The sequence below is a fragment of the Typopeltis vanoorti genome, chromosome 5 (assembly GCF_054136105.1).
Source record: "Typopeltis vanoorti isolate ZY-2024b chromosome 5, IOZ_Tvanoo_1.0, whole genome shotgun sequence".
NCBI lineage: Eukaryota > Metazoa > Arthropoda > Arachnida > Uropygi > Thelyphonidae > Typopeltis > Typopeltis vanoorti.
The window spans coordinates 2,414,293-2,434,192 of record NC_143553.1 but is presented as its reverse complement, the minus strand read 5'-3'; the positions used below and the strand labels follow the sequence as shown (position 1 = coordinate 2,434,192).

General features: G+C 35.5%; 1 protein-coding gene across 2 annotated transcripts in view; it reads right to left on the bottom strand.

Moving 5' to 3' along the window:
• Positions 1-19,900, bottom strand: part of LOC150106189 (RRP12-like protein) — a 582,235-nt gene that overhangs the window by 535,491 nt on the left and 26,844 nt on the right. For both annotated transcript variants that reach the window (XM_090392222.1, XM_090392221.1), the window contains exon 4: positions 2,809-2,885. In XM_090392222.1, the coding sequence (XP_090248348.1) occupies positions 2,809-2,885 (77 nt within the window). The remainder of the gene's footprint in view (positions 1-2,808; positions 2,886-19,900) is intronic.

Below are 19,900 nucleotides of genomic sequence, written 5' to 3'. Positions count from 1 at the left end.
CATTTCATTTATTTGGTTTTACAATGATAATGAATATTTAATATCCTTGTTATATTTTACTAATCTTGCCAAACTGAAGCTTTCTAAGTTGTATATTTTGATATAATTATGATTTGCTGTTGTAAAAACTCGATGCCACATAAATTTTTTTCCGTTTAATGCATCAACTTTTTACAGAGCGGTCACATCTTGAAACCCTGTACAAATTTTTCTATTTGTTTTTGTAAACCATTGTGTATAGAATATGAAAAGCCCAAAAGGGAATTAGCTTGCTCCTTGCTTAAACAAAGGATGTAAAATTGATGAAGCCAAGGGAACGTCTTGGAATCGGGAGGTTGTTTGATTTTTGTTTACGAGTTCAATCTCTGGTGACCTTCAAGGTCAGTACAGAAAGGGGTTGCGAGAATCAAACGTAAGTTCCTCGGGCCACTAAAAATCGGATTAAAGACACGAAAGGGAAGACATAAGAAGTCGGCGAAAGTTCGAGAACCAAGAGTCACATAATGATGTCTGGGGTTCTCATAACTGCATGCAAGATTTGCACGGGAAAGTAAGGGGATTCCAAAACTTAACCCAAGGTTCGAGGAGAGAGGAAAATATAAAGGCATGTATCTTGAGGAATCAGGATTTGAGTTGGGATTTTCGACATCAAGAGAAAGGTTTGAGAGGGAACTTTAGCCAGCCACAGAGAAGTCCGAGGAAGGAAAACGGAGGTCGATCTGCCATGAGCTGCTCAAGTGTAGTAATGAATATAACCAGAGGCGATTAACTTAGAAGAAATCGAGCCCAGTCAGACCAGATGTCTTGCCACTCAGCAGAGTCTGCGCATGCCCCAACAGCTGTGATCCTTCATCCGATTGTTCCAGATGCTGCGAAACCTCTCCACACATCTCGCTAGCAGACTCGACGGTTTCATCAGTACTCCGAGACCCTGAAGGAATTCAAAACACGAGAAGGAAAAGGAACCTTAGAACGCCAAGACGAGCAGAGAAGAAGAGTGCACTGGAAGTAAAAAGCAAGGAGTTCACGTGAATCATTTTATTGTATACTGTTAAACTTGTGATGCAAGAGAAATTCCTAATGGACTGCTAGGATTGATAGAATAAGATAATTATAACCTATGGGTGACTAGTGCAATTATATGAGTGAATTTGTGAAAAGGTGTGGAACAGAGTAAAGCTAATTTCCTAAGGAGTAGTTTGGGCTAAGAGATCAATTTGATAATTATATGTATTCCTAATATCTTTTGTGCTAATGAGTTTATTTTGTTGTTTAAGTCATGCCATTATTTGAAATTGAGGTTAAGATTTAAGCTGAAAACTAATCGAATAATTACAAGATATTGCTTTAAGAGTTTTAGAAGATGCATAACTTGAACTGAGATTACAGAGGGCAATTCCCCTGACGTATGTATTGTAATATTCTCTAAACATTCTCTAAACATGTTTGTTAACTATAATCAAAGAGTGTTGTCTGATCTCACTTTGCAATGCACTGATCCCAAATAATTCGATCCTATAGGCGGGACACGAAATGATAGAGGACTAATAAAAGCCACGACTGTAAAAATTTTTTTTTGGATAAGAGAGGACATTATTATGTGTGATTAGGACGCACCGAAAGTACTAATATTCCTTGTACCACATCGAAGTAGGGTGGTGCAGTCAGAAAAAAAATAAATTTTCATTGCTCTCAGGTGTGAGGAATACAGTCACTAAAGGTAGAACATTAATTGAGAGGTAAGAGTAGAATAATAACCAGATAAGTAAGCATAATACAAGTTAATACAACATCGCAGCATAGATAGGATAGAAGCAAAAAACAATAAGGTACCAGCATACTACAGTGTCACCTAAAATGAGAATTGTTAGCAATTTTTTTACAAACCATAGATGATTTGCACATAAAGTAACCATCATATGACTAGACATTGCCAGCCTGGTTGGCCGAGTGGTTAGGGTATTCGCTCTCCAGCCAAAAGGCTGCAGGTTCGAATCCCACAGTGGGCATGGATGTTTGTTTTTATCTGAAATACTAGTGGTAGTGGTGGGTGGTAGGTGGCATGGATGTAGTTGCAGTTAGTTGTAGTTGGTGGAATGAGTGGTGGAGACAGTTATAGAGTAGGTACCCTCCCTCAATGAGTCTTTGGACTCCCTGGAGGAGTCATGTAATTATAATAAATAATAATCTATGACACTGAAAGTCAGCTGTCATAGATTATTGATGTCAAATCTATGTCATTTGTGCTATGACATCTGATGTCAGATGTCAAAGCACAAATATTTGCATATTTGTGCTTTGATTAGCAATGCACATATTGAATTTTAGCATTATAGAAAATTTAATGCTTGAATCTGGATAAGTACCATATAAAACATTCTCTCAAACATACAAAAAAGTAAAACAATCCCAATGTCAAAGCCCTTTGGACATCAGGATAATTACTACAATTCCCAACTATTTGCAATTTTTAAATACAGCAGACCTGTAACTTATTTAAATTCATAAAGAATATGTATTATGCAGCTGTCTTGGGAGCAGAATCTCTTCCCCCCTTTAATAATGAGTTTGAAGGGTCTGAAGTTAAGACATAAAAGTCATCCCCAGTTCATATATATATACTTCCTCTGAAATAGGAACGCGATCTAAAAAAAAAATATGCATGACACTAAATGGGTTACAACCAGAAAATGTCAGGTTAATTAATTCCATTTTGAACAATATAAAAAAAATTTATTTTAATTCATACAAAAAGTACTAGTCATATGTATATATTACAAAGCTAAATAGTGATTACTTTGTGCTTACCTTTTTACGACCATGTTTAAGAGAGTAACTACTGATGTAACTGCCATGTCATTATCAGTAGCATCAAGGACAGTCATCTTTAAAAAAAATGATAATAAAATGTAATTTATTCGTTTTTCAAAAAGTAAAATAAAATTCAATGGGGGAAAAAAAAGCTGATAAAGATCAACATGATAGTTTCTAATATTACACCTTTGCACAAATGATGGTTATTTAAAAACCTTTGCTTTGCAATGTTTCCAGCAAGAATTTATTGAAAGAAATAAAAAATAAAATAATAACACCCTGAATCAGTGAACAGCGTACATTTTCAAACCATTTCTTAAATATTCTTTATCACAAAAATAGTTTCACCTCATATGTGATGACTAGTGGTATTAATTTAGTTTGCTTCAGTATGGTGACAACTTCTTTGATTGCAATGTTATGAGAAATATATATTAGCAAGATTAATTGCATGTATTCTCTAACGTTTGGATACGAAATTAAAAAAAAATTGGTTAAAATGAAATTATCAGTGTTATAGTTTTGCTCATTAATTTCTTGTATTTTACTCATACACTAAATAAATAAATCAGATTTTTTTTTAATTGAAATAACACAGTTTTGTCAGTTTTTGGTGTGTGAGGGAAAATATAAAGGAGAAAAATTTCAAACAACCTGGTACGATTTCCTGCACAGCACTTTAATGAATATCACTTATGTATTGTTTTAATGCCAAGACATGTGAGGCAACAGAGCACTCTTCCTGGTTAGAAAATGGTGACTTTTGGTATGGAGATAAAATATGTATACATCTTGAAATCTACCCTGCTAATGAGATTAAAATATCAATAAATTTAAATTGACTTTTACCTTAGAATTATGAGGATGTCAGATATGTACAATAAACAGGAATAAATATATAAACAATAAAAAGGAAATCTGTAGAGCCAAAACAGTTCACTATAGTGAATTTAGGAATAAAGTCCTGCCCTTTAATTCTTAGAAAATAAATACCCAAAAAAGGAATTGACATTCATTTGGATAACTATGGCTTCTTGAATTTCTCACACTAAGCCACAGTAGGTCTACTGGAATTATCAACAATTCCCCTCCACAGAACACTAACCAGTCCTTAACTTACTTTCTTCCATTGCAATGCTAAGTTCAAAGTACTGATAGATGGCAATTAAGTATTCTGAACTTTGAACAGCCAAGGACCAAAAAAACAATTGTTTGACAAATTAATCTCTAGATTATTTTTACTGTAGTATACCTACTGTTGGATTCTGATTATGTAGAGATTAGAGTAATTATTATTTGCTTCAGAATCCAACATGATCTTCCATCACAAAGGCTAGACTTGTAAATATTATTTAATGTAAACAACTTATTTTACAATTTAATATTCATATAACTACTTTAATTTTGTCTAATATCTAATTATTTAATCAAAGATATATGTATTAATAGTGATAAGACTGTATTAAATATTATTAAGCTATTTTATTTATTAGTATGTTAATATTATAAGAACTTGTATTTGATATTTTAACTGCACATTAATTGAAATATAAATATTCTTTATTTATTCCTGTTTGTGAAAGTTTAACGTTATGCAATAGCTCAATTTTATTATATTTTGTTTTGTTGTCATGGAAACGTATATAAGTGAACGAGCACGTTTTTGGAACAGAACGTGGGGAGAAAGCTGAAAGTTTACTAAAAAGGAATTAGTTAAAGAGTTCACGAGAAGAATTTAGGCGCGAAAAACGGATATAAAAAGTGAGGAACGCTGGAATTATGGGGGAATTAGGAGATTAGAGCATTAGAGATTTATTAGAGAGAGAAGGATTGTCATTAGGTTGGAATCGGGCATTCGGCAATCACAGTGCGATAATAGCAAGTCGGCAAATCACTCAAGCAACTAAATAAAGTCTACAAGTTGAGAAGCAGTTAGCTAATAAGTTTCTGAATAACAAATAAAGCAACGGAAGATAGCCGAGTGACTACTGAATGACTGGCGATATTTTAGTTGAGATTTATTTTCAGGGCCGACCTTTCAAGGACACACTGAAACGTGAAGCATAGTAAGAAGTAACTAGAGAATAAATAGAGGCAACAGGGTTGTGTTTAATGATAGCGGTGTTTAGAATTATAGTGCCTAAAGAATTATTAGAATGCCGGAGGAATGAACATCTGTACATATAAAACCCCAAGTTAAAGAATTATTGTGTATCGCCCTAATTCAAGAGTAATCAGTAGTGCTTCATACAAGAACATCTGATTATATGTATTGTGCCCGTAAATTAATTCAGTTAATGCTAGAAGATTTATTTTAATGAGTGCTGTTTATTGTTAAAAGTGTTTACAGTTATAAAAAGTGTTTGTGTGTATGTTGATGAAGGAATTATTCCAACTTTAATATTTCTGTTCAGAGAAGTGTGTGAGTTTCATCTTAGAATTCCCTGATGTTAACAGTAACTATTGCGGAGAATTAAAAGACGCGTAAAATTAAAAGTGTCTGTTTATGAAGAGGTATTACTGCAATTTTTATTGTATTTGGAACTTAAGGAACTATGAAAAGACTGTGATATAGAGATAACAGATAATCAGAGTTTGATTGTACTTATTGGAGAAGCTGAAGTGATTGTGCTATCTTAATTACTGATTTGAAGTTAAGTGTAAAATTTATGATTTTAAAATTAAATGTTTGTTTTTGTTAATGAAAAGTTGTATTTTGCCTGAATCTCTTTTACTGCACCATTCATAAAATATTCGAACCAAAGCAGGAAAATTAAGTAAGTTAAATATACTCGGCCAGTATATATAATAACATCATATGAAAGAGGATAGTTGTGAGTTGGTTTTTCTTCAATTCTTGAACTAATTCAGATATAGAGTGGCGCAGTCTATAAATATAAATTTTCTCTATATTGAGTTAGAAATCAACTAGCAACTTGTAATTTTGTTTAAGAACATCATAGTGACTACATGTCGGATCCAAAGTATAAATTAAGAAGTAGGATCCAACACTACTACTGTATTATTTCAATTTAAAAAAATCTGATTTATTTATTTAGTGTATGAGTAAAAATACAAGAAATTAATGAGCAAAACTATAACACTGATAATTTCGTTTTAACCAATTTTTTTTTTTTAATTTTGTATCCAAACACAAGTAGTACAGTAGTAAGTAAGTGGTACAACATGATTTACAACAAATTAGGATACATTACAATGAGATCAGCTTAGATTTGGTAGGTGAATTATATAGGGAATAATAATTAAATATGAAAAAAAAAGGAAACTACATAACTTATATACAATAAGCATGGTCAGATGTTCCTCCAGTATCTTGCACAATCAACTGCTTTTTCTGTGCAGGATATAAGGTCCTCTTTTGCACAAGGTGATGGAAGAAAGGGACAAGAAAGAAGGTGTTCCATGGACTGGGTTGTCCCACACTCACAATTGTCTGGGCCAGTGAGGTAGCCCCATTTGATGAGGTTTTGTTTCCAGCGTCCTGTCGTCCAGAGTCTGTTTAGGCTTTTCCAAGTATTCCAGTCCAAGTGGGCACCATGTGGAAGATGTTCGGCTGTTGAAATACCAGTATTATTTTCAGGATATAATGCAAGCCATTGTTGAAGTCTTGTCTCTGGGAGGTTTTTAGGTGGTTCAATAGTTCTCAGGAAGCTATGTCGGGTTCTTAGTCTTTGGGGCACTGCGGTCTGGCCGAACAGTGGGTGGCGTTCATCATTCATTTGTCCGCTTCTTTCATCAGCTGAGAATGCAGATCTTCGAATTGAAGGGGGTGCAATACCAGCCAAAGTATACAGGTCTTTTAGTGGTGTTGGTTTCAGGCATCCTGTAATTAAGCGGCAGCTTTCATTCAATGCTGGATCAAGTTTTTCAGCATGGCAGGATCTGGACCATACTGGGCAGAAGAATAGCATACTTTGCTATAGTCTCTAGTTATGCTGTATATTTTATTTCTGAGGGTGAGATGGTTTATGGTATCATATGCTGCAGTTAGGTCCACAAAGACTACTCCTGTGGCCTAGTTTTTGCTCATAACTATTTTCTAAATATTGAGTGAGGTTGAGAATTTGTGATGTGCAGGATTTGCTGAGTCTAAAGCCAGCCTGCTCAGCAATAAGATGGGGTTCGATTAGGGGTTGTAGCCTATTCAAAATTAATCGTTCATAGAGTTTAAAGAGGTTGCTGAGTAGTGATATAGGTCTGTAATTTTTTGCTTCAGATGGGGTTTTCCCTGGTTTCACAAAGGCCACCACTTTGGCATGCCTCCACATAGTTCATATCCTTAGAGTTCTGAGGCAAGTGTTGTATAGGTTTAATAACCACTCTTTAGTCCTGGTTCCAAAATGTTTAATCTGTTCATTACAGACATCATCAAGGCCTGCAGATTTTCTAGGTTTTAATAGGTTTATGGCAGCATTGAGTTCAGTGATGGTGAAATCTAAGTTAATCATATTTTGTTCCTCACTTGGGGTTCTAAGTATCTTATTTTTTGTGTGTTTTTTTAGTGAATTTTCCATTCAGCAGCAGCTGGTGAGCAATTTGATTAGCTGTTACCTGCGGATGCTCATATGGCTTAGCGAAATCTTTCCTAATTCTGTTGATAAAGTTCCATGCCTTTCTGCTACTATGGGTCATATCAAGGTCTTCTATTTCTTTTTTCCATGAGGAATGCCTTCCCTCTGCCATCTTGGAGCATAATTTTTCTCCTGCTTGGATAGTCTCTTCTGAGAAGGGGTTGGTGTAAAGTTGTAAGTAATCAGCATACTGGGCTTGTATGTCACTGGAAAGGCCTGGAATGTAATTTGTGCGGCATCCTCAGGGGATGTGTTTGGTAGGGATTTTCCTCAGTATTTTTATGAATTCTGGATACTCTTGAGGGTTTGGAGGGACTTCTATGGAGCGGTCAAGATCTTCCATGAAACCCTTCCAATTAGCTTTTTGGAAATTAAATCATCATCTGTAAGGGACGGTGTTAGGCATATAATTGCTGGTTGGATTGAAACATTATAGGTCTATGTTGAGTATGTGGAATCGGATTTAAAACCTTTTTAACACAGATGCTGGATATTTTTGAGCTAACAAATATGAGGTCAGGGTTATAGCCTCGCTTCCATCTGCCACTGTTGAAAGATGCAGGGAGTTTTGGATTATGTATCAGGTTTAGAGAAAGGTTTTCAGTCCATTTTTCAACAAGTTCTCCATCTTCGTTGGACTTTGTGTAACCCCAGTTAACACTATGGCTGTTAAAGTCGCCTAATACAACATTAGTTTAGTCATGTATGCATTATTATTGAGGAGGATGTCAGGGAAGGAGAAAGCTTCTTCTGGTGGTTTATAGACTACGGTGATTGAGATATTTTTAAATGTGATCGTAATAATCTCAATGTTCCTGTTGTTCATTGAGTCAATGGACGATGGGATCAAGTTTTCTTTTGTAAATATTGCACTGCCATATTTATCGTGGGGTATTTCTTTGATGAGTTTCATGCCATGGATGTAAGGTCTTGCAGCACCTTCTCCTCTGTGAGTTTCTTGCAGGGGCAGAGCACATCGCAGTCATTATCTCTGCAAATATTTGCAATGAGATCTTGCTTGACACTGGAGAAACCTTCAATATTAAATGATATTATTTTTAGGCTTGGCCCCAGGTAGGATCCTTTAGGGCAGAAATTTGGGAGCATTTTAGTTCGATCACTTGCGTTTGGTTGATAGCAGCTTTAGCTTCCCCTAATGGGTACTAACAGGGTGCAGGAACTAGAACCTATCTGCTGCACACCCCTTTAACCAATTGATACTATTTCAGAGTAAGTGCAAGTTCCTAAGTCCTCCAGGGAAGGAGCATGTGGGACAGTCAGAGATATGATGCAGAGTCTGCACAGCACCACAAATGCAAAAGGAAAAGTGTGAAATTCCCACAGAAGTAATAAGTGAGCATACATCTCTTGCCTGGTAGTACTCTTTAGCTGGCTCCAGAGATGTTGAAGAAGATTGAATCACGGAGATTTGACAGTTGGATCTGTGATCCGATACTTGTTTGTAGTTCATTCCAGAGTATTCTCCACCAGTCCTGGGGACCATCATCTGGTATTTTCACAAGTCAGATGGGAGATCTGAAATTAAGACGGCAACTGGAGATGGGGAGATATTTGATGTATGGTAAGGTTGATGTTTTTTTTCTTATTTTATTTTATTTCTTTGATGGTAGCGTCTTCTCTTCTGAATAATGAAGGATTGATATGGGAAAGGACAGGCAACTATGGTAGAGGAGAAGAGCTTAAGGTACCAGAGGTGGTTCTTATTTTGTTATGGGGTAACTATGACTCCAAACTGGCAAACAATGAATTCTACAACTGAGAAGACCAGAGTCAGGATTGCAGCTACAAGGGTCAAAGAATTACAACCCTTGTTCTTGACAGATATCTGAGTTAAATATAGATTTTAACTCAGGTTACATATTTGCTTTAGACTTTTGGTAAACCAATATGCAATAGCACATAGAATTTGAACTGCCACAGTTTTATAATTTTACCTTGAAAAAAAAAAGAGAAAGGCTGATAAGTACCCAATATTTTAAAAGCAAGAGAACATAAGCTACAAAAGAGTAATATATTTTGGGAATAAAGTGAAGCTGAGGTTAGTAAACAAGGGAAATGGCTGGAACCATGCATAACACACACACACACACACACACACACACCAGTGAGACAAAGTCAAACCAGTCTGGATGACTCTTCCCATAATGCATAGCAATACATATATATCCAAATGGAATGGTGCTATGCATTATGGTACAGTATAGTAGGGTAACCTGATGTGAAGTCATCTGCCTTCATATGTGTGTGTGTGTGTAACCTAGCTGTGAAGATGCTTCCTATGTAAAACATGTTTAACAAGTGACTGGTATATGGTATAGAAGGAGGAAGAAAGTACCATATGGGGAATTCGATGGTAAGAGGTATACTTAATGAGAAACAGATGAAAACATGAATGAGTTAAATGTTTTGGTGAGCACAAATGATTTGAAAGTGAGAAATATACAATGAGAGAGAATATGAAAAATTTGTTGGAAGAAGCAAAAATGAAGATTAAGAAAGTAAAGATTGTGCATCATCTGTTGCCTCAGTTGATAGAACAGAATTGAGAAGAGCCATGATTTAAAATGAGAAGATTGTGTGACAGGATGATATGTAGTTTATAGATGTGTAGAGTGAATTTGATGGACAAAAGGACCTGTATATGCCTGATGGAATGCACTTGAATGGGTCTGGAGTTAGATGATTGAAGAAATTGTTCAGTAAGAGTTTGGAAGTGCAAAATCAGGGAAACTAGAGATATTAGGAGAAGCAATTAAACATATGTCTAGCCACCCCCTGGGACAAGTGAGTATGAGTACAGGAATAACCGTGAGGAAATAGTCATCCGTCGGATAGATAAGTATGAATGCAGAAATGATTGTGAAGAGCTGGTTAGTTTCACTGGTTTTGAATCTGAATGGGCAGACAATCACATTATCTAAGGATTACTGTAGGCCCAAGGGAATGTTGAAATGCATGTACACAAATGCCTGAAGCATTAGAAATAAAGGAGAGGAGTTACTGGCATTGGTCAACTTAACTTGGGAAAAACTTATTGGCATCAGTGAGACCTGATTGTCAGAGAATGATGTAGTTACAGGGATAGAATATAAGAGAGATTGTATTTTCAAAGAAACATAGAGAAAACAGAACAAGGGGTAACTGAAGAACTTCAACAAAAATAGAAATTAAGATTATAGATTTGAGGCTTCTGGTGTAAGATGAAGGCCAAACTGTTAGTTGTTATTTTAGACCTGGGTGTGGATGGCATGCATAAGCACATTAGCACATTGAGCAAAGCTAAGCAATTATCATGGCAGACTTCAACTATGGGAATATAAATCGGAAGGAGGAAAGGGCACATGCAAAAATTGAAATGGAATTTATACAGTTACTGGAGAAAAGAGCAAAGCTAATAATAATGGCAAATATCTGTTGGATTTCCGCTCAGGACATGGACTGGTTATTACTAACACCATGTTCCAACATAAAAATGTGCACAAATTCACATGGAGAGAAGAGGCAAGGAATAAGGAAAGTCTCATTGACTATGTTATTGCTGATAGTGATGTTTACTCCCTTGTACACTCTAGTGTCCCTTGCAGGACACTAGAGTGTACAGAGGATTTCAAAATGGAAGTGATCACTATTTTGTCTTGAGCAGGATAAAATTGAATTACATATTGAAAAGAATAAAATGTAAGAAAGTTTTAACGCGAATAAAAGTTGAGCAGCTCTCAGATGTGAACTGTAGACTAAAATACACAAAGATTATTGAAGAAAAAATGAAAGAGTTTCAGAACAGGAATCAAGCCTTAGAGATTCAGTGGTAAGCCTTGAAGAAAGCCCTGATTGATTCAGCTAGAGAGGCATGTGGTGAAGTTGTCTGCAAGGATAGAAAAATCAGACCTCATTGGTGGACACAGGAAGTTAAACAGGCAGTGAAGAAAAAGAAGAAAGCATATCAAAAGTTCCTGGCAAATAAGTCGGCTTGTGCTCTTAGAGAATACAGAGACAAATGCAAGAATGCAAAACACTGTGCAAAACTAGCTAAACAAAAGTCATGGGAGGACTTTGGCAAGAATATTGAAAATAAATATCAAGAAGGTGGCAAAATATTCTGGAGGTTGTTGATAGGAATGGAGTAAAGAGTGCTGTAAAAGGAGTTAGAGATGATAAAGGTGGCATGAAAATGGAAGAAAAAGATATCCTTGAAGTATGGAGTAATTACTTTGAAAAACTGCTAAATGAAACAAACAGTGATGACAGCACAGTGGTAAAAAACACTGACCAAACTTGCAGTCAGGAATACATATGCATACTTGAAGTAGAAAAAGCCATCAAAGGCTTAAAATGTGGAACGGCAGCATGAGTAGATGATATTCGACCAAAAATGCTGAAGTATGGTGGTAAAAGAGTCTTACAGTGGCTGCATTACATAGTTCAGAAATCCCGGACAGAGGGGCGAATTCCTGATGATTGGAGTAGAGCTCTCATAGTACCCATATATAAAAAGGGAAATAAAACTGAATGTGAGGATTACAGAGGTATTTCCCTACTGAGTGTTCCAGGCGAGATCTATGCAAGTATACTTCAGAAACAGTTGAGAAGAACTGTGAAAGAAAAGCTTGGTGAAGAACAAGCTGGATTCAGGCCAAATAGAGGTTGTCAGATCAGATCTTCACTTTACGACAAATAGTCAAGAAAGCATGGGAATATAACAAAGATCTGTATTTAAGGTTTGTCGATTTGGAAAAGGCATATGACAAAGTGCCAAGAGAGAAGTTATTCAATACGCTACAGTTATATGGTGTCAATGGGGCATTATATCAAGCAATACTTAGTCTTTATTTGAGTTACAAGTCAGCAGTTAGAATTGAAGGAAGTACAGGAAAATGGTTTAATGTTAAATCTGGTGTGAGACAAGGATGTACATTATCCCCTCTGTTATTCATTATCTATATGGATCACATTATGAAGGAAAATGGTATTAAACATGATATCAGAATTGGAGGAGATGTTAATGTCAGCTCTTTGCTTTATGCAGACGATGTTATACTTCTAAATAAATCCGCTACAAGTTTGCAAGATTCCATGACTAAATTGAATAACTGTTGTAATAGATATGGTATGAAGTTCAGCAATAAAAATACAAAGACAATGAAAATCGGTAGATTCGTTGAAAATGTCAGCTGCGTTTTGAACCTGTGGAACAAGTAAAACATTTCAGCTACTTAGGCACAATTTTTACTGAAGATGGTAAATTAAATATAGAAATAGACAACAGAATCAGCAAAGCTGGTATGGTGGGAAGTCAATTGAATAAATTCATATGGAATAAGAGAGAAATTAGTCGGAACACTAAATTAGCAGTATACAAGACAGTGTTCAAACCAGTTTTTAACGTATGGATCTGAGAGCTGGGTCAGAAGTAAAACACTTGACCAAAGACTAGAGACTGCAGATATGAGAGTCCTGAGAAAGATTATAGGCATGAACAGATGGCATCAATGGCAATATCATATTAAAAATGAGGATATTAGGAAAGAACTTGACATTGTCGGCATTCAGGAATGCGTTAGCAGAGCTAATCTCAGGTGGTATGGTCACTTAAACAGAATGGGCAAAGAAAGATTAGTAAAACAAGTGTTCTCTGCCAGGTTGGCAGGAAAACGACCCAGAGGAAGACCAAGATATAGGTGGATTGATACGGTACAAAGTGCCTTAGACGATAGAAATATAAGATCTGATAATGATTTTGTACTCTTGACAAGTGACAGACTGATTTGGAGGAAAATTGTAGATAGGAAGTTAGTAATCATGTAATTTTTTTCATGTAGTACTATCATATCCTGTACACCCCTTGAGGGTACATGGCAGGAATTTGATGATGATGATGACTAAGGGATAATTTCCTGATACAGCACATGATGGATGGAACCAGAGGTTTGAGAGTGGTGGATCTGGTATTAACATCAGAAGATCTGTCTATAACTACAGTAGAAACTCTACTTCTGATCAGGGGAAAGTTACCATGCAGTCTTGTCCTGGGAGGTTGCTCAACATATGGAATTTTCAGTCAAGAAAGGATTTATGTGGAACTACAAAGCCAGCAATATGACACACTTAGGAGGCAACTTGGAGCAGTGCCGTGGCATAAGAAGCTAAATAGAATGGATGTCATTAGTGCATGAGAAGCGGTCAAGGATTGAGTGAGGCAGTATCAGACTGCATATCCAGTGTCAGGAGGATAAATCGAGTAAGGAGTAGGTGGATGAGTATTATTATTGGCTACTCCATGGAGTCCTTAGACTCATTGAGAGAGACCCTAAATATCATGCCAAGGATTATCCAACATTAATCAACTCATTCTGGCAACCTATTCCACCACTCTCCAAGTAAAAAAATCTACTTCTAACACCCGTGCTCAGTTTCCAAAAGGATGGCCCCTAGTTCTCCCACCACCAGGCCTGTTCTGAAAAATGTCCTCTGTGTTAATTTAGTAAAAACCCTTCAGTAATTTATATGTCTCTATCATTTTCCCACTGCCAATCGATTTCTGTAATCCATAAATCTTCAATCTGTTCTCATAAGGTTCATTCCATAGACCTGCTACCATCTTGTTCACTCGCTTCTAGATCCTCTCCACCTCCTCAGCACCAAGAAACTGAGGTAACCAGATCTGTATGCTGTAGTCAAGATGGGATCTTATTAAGGCTCAATAAAGAGGAATAATAACTTGCTTGTCAAAGTATTCTTCAGTAACCAAGTAATCCAATGTTTTAGCCTCCAAACTTTAACTCCCCACCCACCAACACTTCCAAATCTCTGACTTCAATTTCCTGGAGTAGATTTCCATTAATGTGGTATACAGCTGGTAATCTTTTCACCCCAAGCATATAACCTTACACTTTGCCACATTAAACTGACATCCATTCTCCTTTGCCCAGACTGCCAAGTCTATCCAAACCATCCTGCAAAATTTTAACATCTGTATTAAATATTGCTCTACCCAATTTTGCATCATCAGAAAACAACTGAACAGTTCCTCTCAGATCCTTTCCTATATCATTAACATACAAATTAAATAGTATCAGTCCAAGAACAGCCCCTGTGGCAAGCCACTAGTCTTCTGGATGGTATTCCTGAATAAACTACTCTCTGATATCTCTCCATGAACCAACCTCTTATCCACTTCACCAAACTTTATATCCATCTCCAAGTGCTGCAGTTTATTGATTAGAATTCCATGCAGTATCCAATCAAAGGCTATTGCAAAGCCAGGCAGCATCACTGTAAACCTAACCTTTATCCAGCTCAGCTGTCACTGTATTATAAAATGTGATCAAGTTACTGAGGCATGACCTACCCACAAAACCATGTTACCCCCCATACAGTATCCCATTTCTGTTTATCTATTCTACATTTTGCTCTTGACCAACTTTTCCAGTACCTTGACTACAACTGACGATTATGCTGATCAGCTGACAATTTGTTACATCCATCTTGGAGCATCCTTTATGCAACAGAACTATTTTTTCCCCCTCTTTCTATCTCTGTGGGACTAACTTGAAACCAAGACTTAGATTAAACAACATGGTCAAAGGCACTGCCAATTCCCTAGCACCTTCTTGTAAAACTTGGTATACCAACTAATCCCATAGTTGTATTCACATCAAGGTTCTGTAATATACTACGCAACTCCATTTCATTTATCTCAGTTTACATAAAAGTCTTTGCCTTTCTTGTTATTGCAACATCTCCACCAAGGCAACATACTCTTGCAAAGTGTTCACTTATTCAGTCGAAATTTTACTGTTTCAACTGATTCATTTACCTCCTTACCATCGGGCTTTCATTAAAATCATTCTGCCATTAACTTTCTTTGATCAGTATGTTGTTTTCGACCACAAAATTGATTTAATAAGATAACTGAACTGGGGTTTTATTGGTCGAAGTTTTATACAACTAGTAACCAATTAGTTTCGCCACATTAACTAGTGGCTTCTTCTGGGTTTTTGGTGAACATACAAATATAAACTTAAAACAAAGCTTTGATTATGAATCAATACATAACTGTAAAAATACCGAAGGCATAGGAACCATTATACAATATAAATATGTGGAGTGTGGATGCTGGCACATGGTCAGTCATTGTTCAGCAAGTGCGCCCTATAGTTAGCCACAATATTAAACTCTGACGTGTTGAGTGAGATCTTACAAGTGATTTTCAAATGTCACATAGGATCTCCTGGTTTCTGTTCAGGGTATCTTGTGGGCAGATTACCACTGTGGCTTCTTTTATGCTGTAGCCGTCTTCTATGTATGGCACAGAACTTTTATTCCATTCGATGTTGTGGCGAGTGTTGGAAAAATGGAATGCCAACCCTGAACTGTCTTCTACATTGTTGTTGATGTCTCCAATGTGCTTCTTTTGTCTTATTTCTAGACTTCTCAAAGTTTGTCATATATAATTAAGGCCACAAGAACATGGGATGTTGTAAACTCCAGAGTGTTTGTTGAAAGCATTGTAGTCTTTAGTAATTTTTTCATGAAAGTACAACTGGAAAGTACTTTCCAGTTGTACTTTAAATTCATTAGATTGGAAAGTACTTTCCAGTCTAATGAATTGTGTGTTATCAGATAACACAGAATTCATTAGACTGGAATGACATGGCAGAATTTTTGGAAAATGGAGTTGGCTGTTTTCAAGATGATCTTCTAATTTATTCAAAGGATACAGATAGCCAATTGTAAAATTGGCTATCTGTATCCTTTGAATAAATTGTATCTTGTGGAATGATTTAAAGAAATTAGATGAAGCAAATCTTGTTGGGAAATGGAGTCATCTGTTTTCAAGATGATCTAATTTATTCAAAGAATACAGATAGCCATTGTAAAATCTTATGGAATGTTTTAAAGAAATTAGATGAAGCAAATCTATCTTTAAAGTGCTCTAAATGCTAATTTTTCTTAAAATAAGTTGAGTATTTAGGTCATAAAATCAGCAACAAAGGATATCAGATAACACAGAATTCATTAAAGACTGAAATGACATGGCAGAATTTTTTGGAAAATGGAGTTGTCTGTTTTCAAGATCTTCTTCTGCGGCTATTCTCCCACTTAAGTGGAGTCACTGTTGATGATGAGTCTCCTCCACATCCTCCTGTCTTGGGCTGTCACCACATCCAAGTTCTTCATCCTCAAGTCCTCTTCTACCAGCTCCCTCCATCTCTTCTTTGGCCGCCCACGCTTCCTCCTTCCTTGCAAATCCATCTGCATGACCCTTCTTCCCACATATTCGTCCTTCCTCCTCATCACATGACCAAACCATCTCAACCTTGCCTCCTGTATCTTCGCTCCTAAGTTTGTAACTTTCACTGTTCCCCTCACATAGTCATTTCTCAGATGATCCTTTCTGGTCACACCGCACATCCACCAAAGCAGTCTCATCTCTGCTACTTCCATCCTGCTGATGTTATTTTTCCTCAGGGCCACAGTTTCTATAGCATACATCATAGCTGGCCTCACTACTCTCCTATAGATTTTGCCTTTCAAGATGTCTGTTTTCAAGATGATCTATTTTATTCAAAAGATACAGATAGCCATTGTAAAATCTTGTGGAATGTGTGGAATGTTTTAAAGAAATTAGATGAAGCAAATCTTGTTGGGAAATGGAGTAGTCTGTTTTCAAGATGATCTAATTTATTCAAAGGATAAAGATAGCCATTGTAAAATCTTGTGGAATGTTTTAAAGAAATTAGATGAAGTAAATATCTATTTTTAAAGTGCTCTAAATGTTAATTTTTCTTAAAATAAGTTGAGTATTTAGGTCATAAAATCGGCAACAAAGGAATTATGCCAACTCAGTCAAATGTAGAAGGCATATTATCAGCTAAACCTCCAAAAACACTTAAGCAAGTTTGTAGATTCATTGGCATGTTAAATTTCTACAGAAAATTTATTCCTGATTGTTCACAACTATTGATACCGATAGTGTACCTGACAAGGAAAGGTGTTAGATTTCATTTAGGGTAAAGCTTAACAAGACATTTGACAACCTAAAACTGGCATTAACTAAAGCTCCAATTCTTATTTATCCTAAATTTGGTGAAACTTTTTATCTTTCTGCTGATGCTTCGAATGACTGCATTGCTGCTATATTAGAACAGAAAGAAGGAAAAGATTTTAAGCCAGTAGCTTTTATTAGTAGGAAATTATCAAGTTCAGAAATGAACTATCCAACCTTAGAGAAGGAAGCACTAGCAATAACTTTTCTCTTGAGAAAATTTATATACATATTGTAAAGACAACCTATTAAACTAAGATCTAGGATCTGATGATGATAAATCATCTAGGGATAAGCATTTGAATCAAAATGAAGAGAAATCTAAAATTCATGTTATTCATAAGATGAATAAAGAACCAAGTTCACATAAACCCAGACAGTATATTAATCGTTTCAGAAACTAAGTCATTTGCACTAGAAGATTTAGTGTTGTTAGATGATAAATCTAGTATAAAAAGGGTGGGGAAATTAGGAAGGAAAGCTTCAGGTCCATATAGAATTCTAGACCAATTTTCTCCTGTGAATGTCAGAAATCCTAGTAAAATTATAAATGTATACTCTGATAGGTTAAAAAAGGTACTTTTTAGGGAATAGAAATTTAATTATATTAATAGACAAAATGAATAAAATATTGAAAGATGAGGGTTGTTTTCCTGATACTAATTGTGTATCTCATTCACAATCAGATTGTAGGAAAGGGAATAGTTTCAAGCCTCGTAATTCAAATACACAGCAAAAGAAAAATTTAAATTTGGGTAAAACAAAACCTAATGCAAGAAATTCCAGAAACTACAGGATACATAATTTAGATAATATACATCAGAGTGGTAATCAAAAAGAATCTAATATGGATGAAATAGTGAAAGAATATCATAGGTTAGTTAACTTAGAATCAAATAAACCAGAGGAACATAAAAATACCTCTAATTTAATTAGTGAAGATAAAGAATCTCAGCCTGTAGAACTTGATTCTGATAGTGATGCTTCTGCAGATTTAGAACATAATTCAAGTAATTTAAATGAAATATTTGAAAAGTACAGAAATGAAATTTTTAAGTATAATGGATTGGAAGATGTAAATTCCAAATTATCTCTAGCATCAGATGATTCTGAAACTAGTACCGATTCAGAGATTGTAAATTATGATCAGCAAGAACCTTGTTATTATTTAAGATCTAGGAATAAGCATTAAACATTTTGTTATAGGTAAGATAAATATTTTGAAATTATTACTTAAATTAAGGGGATATTAAATCCCACATAGTCTTAAAACCGAATAAGAAACTCAAAGATTGGAATCAGAGAGTTTCTTGCCGAATATAGTAAACTATAAAGTATCGGCGACACTAGCGTTAGCAAATGCAAGTGATCCTAGTACGTAGTACAATACCGGACAACTCGTTGCAAAGGTGGGGGAAGTTCAGATCGCTATTCTTAGGTATTTTCCATAATGTAAAAACACATTTCCTAGGAAATGTATGCTGTTATTACATTATGGAGGGAGGTCACTACCCAGACCGGTTTCAGCCTTTTTTGAGGCTTCATCAGTGAGTAGCTAGACCTAATACCGAAGTGTATAGCGAAAAGAACTTATATACTCTGCAAACGAGTTTTCCAAACAGGTGCAACCATTAAGTTACTTAAGTATAAAGAGCTAATAAGCTTCATTTCGGCAATGAAAACATTACTTAAATTAAGGGGATATTAAATCCCACATAGTTTTAAAACCGAATAAGAAACTCAAAGATTGGAATCAGAGAGTTTCTTGCCGAATATAGTAAACTATAAAGTATCGGCGACACTAGCGTTAGCAAATGCAAGTGATCCTAGTACATAGTACAATACCGGACAACTCATTGCAAAGGTGGGGGAAGTTCAGATCGCTATTCTTAGGTATTTTCCATAATGTAAAAACACATTTCCTAGGAAATTCCAATTCTGATTCCAATCTTTGAGTTTCTTATTCGGTTTTAAAACTATGTGGGATTTAATATCCTCTTAATTTAAGTAATGTTTTCATTGCCAAAATGAAGCTTATTAGCTCTTTATACTTAAGTATTTTGAAATTTTTTTTAAAAAATTTGAGAAAGATGAAACAGATGTAAAAATAATCATAATTTAACATTATGAATATTTTTACAAATTGTTTATGATGGTATATTAATAGTTTTGGTTTCATAACACGTACATTATCCAGCACTTGCTATGCGCCTGTTATTGATGTTATAATTGTCAAAATAAAATGCAAATCATTTGAAAATTGATGTATTTACTAGATTCTGATAATTATGTTACTTTCAATCCTTGTTATTGTAATTTAAAATTATCAAATGTTGTGTTTTGTAAAGACATTCTCATTATGCTAATGGAGACATGTCAGCCATTATACGTAACTTCTCGCTTGCCATTTTACATGGAGTGCACA